The sequence below is a fragment of the Oenanthe melanoleuca genome, chromosome 1A (genome assembly GCF_029582105.1).
Source record: "Oenanthe melanoleuca isolate GR-GAL-2019-014 chromosome 1A, OMel1.0, whole genome shotgun sequence".
Taxonomy (NCBI): domain Eukaryota; kingdom Metazoa; phylum Chordata; class Aves; order Passeriformes; family Muscicapidae; genus Oenanthe; species Oenanthe melanoleuca.
Genome location: NC_079334.1, coordinates 28331619 through 28338189, shown reverse-complemented (window position 1 = coordinate 28338189; position 6571 = coordinate 28331619). Strand labels below are relative to the sequence as shown.

The 6571-nt window shown below is 44.7% G+C and overlaps 1 protein-coding gene across 2 annotated transcripts in view; it reads left to right on the top strand.

The window, feature by feature from the left end:
- Nucleotides 1-3155: 3155 nt before the first annotated feature.
- The window catches only part of CRADD (CASP2 and RIPK1 domain containing adaptor with death domain), a 75645-nt gene continuing 72229 nt past the window's right edge, over nucleotides 3156-6571 (top strand). The window contains exon 1 of one of the 2 annotated variants that reach the window (XM_056482013.1): nucleotides 3156-3375. Coding sequence is in view for 1 of the 2 variants with exons in the window: in XM_056482012.1 (XP_056337987.1) it covers nucleotides 3828-3840 (13 nt within the window). In the remaining variant the exon portion in view is untranslated. Of the gene's footprint in view, nucleotides 3376-3588; nucleotides 3841-6571 lie in introns of those variants that run through there. The other variant, XM_056482012.1, reaches the window with a different exon arrangement.

Here is a 6571-nt window from a genome sequence, read left to right as displayed (position 1 = left end):
ATACACACATGCTTGGATAGAGTTTGACTCTAATTAGCATAAAGAGTCCTCTCAAAAGCATTTTAAAAATTCTCATTATTCTAGTACAGCTTCTATAAAGGTTTGTGACTTTCAAGTGAGCTTTTAAAAGAGTGGATAATAAATGTAAAAATCTGGGATTATGACTTGGAATAACCCACATGTAAAGTGAATAGCATTGTCAGAAGAGATACTGCTTAGCTTGGTTCCCACAGATTTGGATTTGTGACCCTGGATTCAGCAGTCCTTAAAAGTGTGGCCTGATGACCACTTATGGCCCCTCAATCTGTAGAACCAGACAGAACAAGCTTTTAAAAGTCTGAGGATACTGATGTGCAGGATTGAATATGGTCCATTAATCTGCAAAGTCTAGGAAATACTTATTTAATCAACACGGTTAGCTTTGAGATTTGAGCAGTTAGTGGGACATTGAGTTAACACCAAACTGGCTCAAATATATAGAAAATATATGTATGTATTTGTCCTTAAAACTGAAAGAGAACCAAACCATTTCCCTGAAGTTTTGTTGAACTTGGACCAGAACAGAACTAGAAGATGTTTAGGGAGGGTTGAACCCAAATGGGACTGAAACAAAGAATTTAAGGACTTCTCTCCTTGGACTTAAAGTATTAACTCTCTGCATCCTCATCCTGTACCTGTACTATATAATCAAAACCCAGGCTGCATTGCTAAAGAACTCAAAATACCAGTAGCCTATTTACAGTTTCTACTAAATAAATTTGCAGCACTAGCTATTAACTAGCGGAAGGAAAAAGAAACACCAGATTTTTCCTTAATCAGATTTGGACCTCTGGTGCTGTCCTCTTCCTTCCTAGGCTTATCTGTTTCCTTTCACTGCTTTCCTTCTTTCTCTCTCTGTTCAGACTGCAAGCAAATACGTGACTAAATGGTGACTGTATAACTGCTGTAATTTCCTTGGGTGGAATCTGGGGCTGCTCTATGAATATCCATATGTTTTGCTAACTTTCTAAGACATTCTTGGATAGTATAAAATTAAAAAAGCCTAATTGCCCCATCTGGCAAAAAGATATAGTAAATGCAAGTGATGTAACTGCTTGTCCTAATTTTGTATTTTAAAATGCAACCACATTATCAGCAATTAAAAGCAGCTGTCAGGATGGCAATGATGAGATTCTCTGAAAACTCCAAGTTTGGTCACTCCAGTTCCAGATATAATATAGTTCCTTAGATCACTACTGAAAGGAAAAAAAAAAAAAAAAAAAAATGCAGCACTGATGATCAGAAGTATAAGAGGCCTGGAAAGGAAACTTTCAGTAGCTGTGTAATGCTGAGCTGAGGAATGATCATACAGACAGTTTGTGGTGCCTCTGCTCCCTGGTGCTGCTCTGTGCTGTACACAAATGATTCTTCTCACAACTAATACAACAAATGTTGTGGCAAGAAAATTTAAAACCACCTCAGCTGTACTTTGGCTACAATAGCAGCATACTTCTTGTCTTGGAGTTACTGATGATGACTTACTTGTGTGGTTTCCAGTGTTGTCAAATATGTTAATGCATTGCTCTGAAGCAACCCAGAGGAGTATTTAGATTTTTTTATGTCTGCGTTCCTAGAAGACTAAGGCATGCCTGAGACAAAAAAAAAAAAACAACCTTGATTTATCAGATGTATTGTAATAAGATATGATTTATTAATTATTCACAAACAATTAAGACCCCTGTATAAAATTTATTAACTGGAAATAATTATAGATAAAAGCATTATGTCATCAAACCAAAAGACTCTTTAAAACTGCCAAACAGATAGCGTCTCTGCAGAAGCTATCCACATGATAAATGTGTCTATTTTCAAAAAACATTTCTTTAAACCAGCATACAAACTCTGCCTCTAAGGCTGATTTACATTCTGTGTCCACATAACTTCTCAACTGTTAGCCACAGGAAAATCAAAGGAAAAGGATTTAAGCTTCCTGAGTGTGACTGCCTATCTTTATGCAAAATCCTGCAGATAAATATCATGTTAAGCACAGGCAGTATGTGAACTCTACCAATAATACTTCTGGTTACATTTTTCCACAGCAACTATTTCCTGGGTACAGTATCTAGGAAAGGCACGTAAAGGTTTCCACAACCAGATTCCAAATACCCTTAAGTATTTCAAATGCCCTTAAATCTGTACGATTAGTCTAAACAGAGTGTACAAATGGGATTCACAAGGTGACGACGTTTCTAGCAGCAGCTGCAGCAACCACCTTTCCTGCTTTTCCAGAGGGTAAGTATTAGCACGCTGTGCAGACCACAGCCAGCTTGCTGTGGCCGCCTGCAGCTTCAAAGGTAGTCCGTTCCAGCACTGAAGATTTTTTTTTTCACCCTTTCATCGCTATTGCGGTCCCGACATGAAAGGAAAAGGGCTGACACCACTCAATCCCGTGTGACACCTGACACCCATGCAAAGACGGAAAAAAGTTATTCCATGATGTGTGAGCGAAACTGACACCACCTCATTTTTACAGCTCTGTGAATCAGTCTTCCCTTTTCTACCGTATTTCGGTTCCAGATATCCGTATAAAATGAAGTGAATAAGACAGTATTCAGTAATAGAGGTATAAAATCAGAATATGCATAGCACTGTGGTAGACAGAGCCCGGCTCTTACTTTGCTAAATGGTTTTCATCTATTAAAGTTTCTTCATTTTCAGGCTGTTCAGATGCAAGTAATGAAGCTAAATGTGCACAGTATTCGATATAATACTGCTCTGTGTTTCATATGACCATACCAGCATCAGGATGAAGTTCAGCTTAGTGCATACTCAAATAGGAACTAGTGTGCCTAGAAAGTAATGAGATCAGCTGTTGAAACTGCAATTTCGTAATTTCTAATTCAATTTTAGATACAACCCTTCCCCTCACTAAACACCCCCACCACCCCGACTCCTGAGAGCGCAGCAGGTCCTCCGAACTCCTGGAAAGGCGCCTCCTTGGCGGAGACACCTCCCGTCCCCGCCCCGGCTACGGCACCGAGCAGCGGCGGCACCGAGCAGCGGCGGCGCCCCGAGGGCACGGCCAGGCTCCCTGCTGGGCGGGCCGGGTTCCCTGCCGGGCGGGCCGGGCTCCTTCCCGGGCGGGCCGGGCTCCCTCCCGGGCGGGCCCGGCCGCTGCCGGCGCGGCCGCTCGGCCCGGCTGCCCGCAGCTGACATGGCGGCCGCGGGCCCCTCCCGCGCTGGCGGGCCGGCAGCGGCCGCCCCTCCTCGGCCGGCCCGCAGCAGGGCGGCGGCGGCGGCTTCCGGCCGAGCCCTCTTGCCTTCAACAAAGATGGTGCTCTCCGCGCAAGCTCCGCGGGCGCCGGCGCGCCCTGGCTAGCCTCCCGCTCCCCTCGTGTAAGTACGGGGCGGCGGGCGCTCCCCTCACACTGCTCGCTCTCCCGGCCGCTGCCCACGGCTCCGCTCGGCTCGTCCCGTCCCGCCCCAGGCGCCGCTGAGGACGAAGCGGCAGAGCGGTGCTGCGGAGCCGTCCGGCAGCACCCCCAGCGCTGCGGGGCCGGGCGGGGGCCGGGCTTCCGCGGGGGGCCGGGCCGGGGCGGCGGGGCCGCCTCCGCTGCCGCAGCGCTGCCCGGGGGGAGGCCGGGGCCGGCGCTGCCTGAGGGGCTCGGGCCGGGCTGCGCGCAGCTGGCCCCGGGCTGCTGCAAGAGCAGCGGCTGCCACACCTCGGCAGGGAGGACGTTAAAAGCAAAACTTGCTTTTTTGTTGGGTGTGTGTGTGTGTGTGTGTTTGTTTGTGTAAGTGTAAGGTTTTTAACCCGTAGTCTTGCTGTGAGTAGCCAGAATTCATTCATGGGTTATGCAGGTGAGTGCAGTTGGTGTTCTGAAAATGGTGATATGTTTCTAGCAAAAGGCCTAAGTGAATGTGCCTTTTTAGCATCAGAAGGGGTTCTTAAGAAAAGTTTTATCCCCATTCATGGACAGTTGTTCTGTCAGAAACAGAAAAATGCAAACCTGTTTTTGTTGGTGTGGTGATGAGTCAAGGGCTATGCTCATTCACCAAGTCATGGGCTATATTTCTTTAAATTTGGCTTTATAATGGAACAGATCCATTTTCAGAAGTATCTGGGGAATGTTTGAACCGTGTCATCGTTTGGGTAAATGGACATCTCATATTTTTTTCTGTAAAATTACTAGACTAAATTTAATTCAGGGCTAATTTGAATCCCTAGATGTAGACTGTGATTAAAATGAATTTGTTAATTCCGTGTTGCACTAAACTCTGTCCCATCACTGTTACACATCGAAATCCTGATATATTTCCATATCTAACTGCTTAGTTCCTAACTCAGACATTTGCTTCTCACAGTAAACACACACAAAGAAATACTTCATCTTCAAAAAGACCTTAGAAATCAGTGTGCTCCATCCTGGAGGTTTACCAGGCCAGTGCTAGGACTTTAAACCCTCAGTCGTGCGCACTCTGCAGTCAGCAAGGCAAAGGCCTTGTTTGGAAGAAATTCTCCCTTCAGATTCCTGGCTTGATAGGCATTTCTCAGTGCCCAAAGTTGCCAACCTTTGGTTTGTAAGAGCTTTATGGTTGAAAAGTGTTGGCTACTTTGGTCATGAAGAAGAGAACTCGTCAAGTTCTGTACAGTCCTCATCCAGCACTTGAGGAGGCTCCTGAATGGGGATTCTTGGGTCCCATTCAGAATGTGAAACAAAAATTTTCTAGTATCTGAAATAGTTTTCTGCCTAAGTTGAGATAACACCCCCAGAGGTGCTGCTGGATGCCTTTCTTGTACTCTGCAAGTGCTTCATGAGCTCAGGGGTGTTCTCCTAGAAGGAAGAAGTGGTAGGATTTACTACCTGCATTTTGCTGTAGTCCAGAGATTACTTCCTGTAGTGCAAAGGTACTATGTTGGAGACCAAAATCTTTAGCTCCACCTGTCCAAAATTAGCATCCTAACATCATGTGGGAAAATCCAGTTCTCTTTCTTGCCTGCTCTTTTTTCATCTCCTTGCTTGCCCTACTGTCTCAGTCCGTGATGGAGTTTGATGTTTGAACTCTGCTTGGCAAACTAGAATTTCTTAGGGACATGGCCTGGCGTAGCAGTGTTTGATTCCCACATGATCCCTAGACAGAAAGGAAGCATCTTGAAATCCACTAGAGTGGATGAGAAATGCACTGGGTAGCCCAAGAATGATGAAGTCCTCAAGGAAGATGCTTTCCAGGAGTTCTTTTGGCACTTGATGGAAGCATTTTTGGAAAGTAGCTTTGTCAGAGGATGTCGCAGACAGGGTTTTCCAGTCTCTCTCTCATGGCACTGTGCTCTTGCATTCTTGCATTCCAAGGTGCCATTTACATGCCAGTATGTTCTGTTGGTCACCCTCCTGGATTTTAACAACCAGGCCAACCAAACAATCTTTGATAGGGCCCTGGGAGTCAGTAGGTGCCTCTGATGGTAAGAAGACTTCATCAGGTTTCATGTAAAAGCTTTGAAAATTCTCTGTCCTTGTATCCTCAAGCTGAATGAAGTAGAATTTCTGCAAAGTCTAGTGGTTCAAGCAGCAATGTCTAGTTTAATTATGAGAAACCCACTTGATAATCACACTCAACACCTGCTGCCATTTTTTGACTTCATTATTTAGTAATGAGAAAGTATTTAATTGTGTTGTCCTTTTCATTTTCTTTTTCAAGTGCCATTAGTGGGCCCAGGGATATGTTTGTTGTTAAGGACTAGACTAGACCCTTTGATTCAGTTCGAAAGTCTGGCATGGACTGCTGACTTGATCTTGGATGAGCTGCTTGGTCTCTCTGGACCCTGATTATTCTTTTGTAGAGTGGCTATAAAATGCATCTTTTTCAACTTTTATCTAGTCAGAGTGTTAGTCAAGTGAAATAGAAGCTGGCAGAGGGCATCCGATCGCTTCCTGTCAACACATTAGAAGAAAGGGAGAAGAGCTACTTAAGCTAAGGAGCAGTTTTGGCAGAATAAATGCTTGTAAGTAGAAGGGGATAAATTTGAGATGGAAATTCAAAGAAAGTTTCTTCTCATCAGTTGAGTTCCAGAGCAGTCTTCCAGGGTGATTTAAGGGTGAGAACGACCTGGTACATAAGGTAGTTTTCTACCCCCGCTAAAGCTGAAATGCATTGTGTAGACCAAAGCTACCTGCTGATTTTGTCCCTGCTGCTGCTGCTGCTTCTGCCTGGCTGAGATGCATCTACCAGTCCTGCTGCTGTTTTTGTATTTTTATCAGTGGTCAGGTGTGACATCTCTTTAATTTTGGGGGATTAGTGTCTCTTAAGGACTGGCAAGTGCTCTAGCTGCGTTTAGTATGGACCATAACCAGTTAATAACAGGATATTTTGGCATAGGTTTCACTCCAGCAAAGGACTGGTCTTTGCAATGCCAAATGTTCTATTCCTGTCTAGTATTTCCCAGAAATTGCATCATTTTACCTCGTGAGACAGTGAAATCTGAGTGGAAAGAAGATGATGGGGATCATTAGTAGTTTTGCCAGGTTGGTCATTCTGAGTTTGAAGTTTTCTCTAAAGGTTGACAGGTGTCAGACATCACTTTTGGATGTTCAGA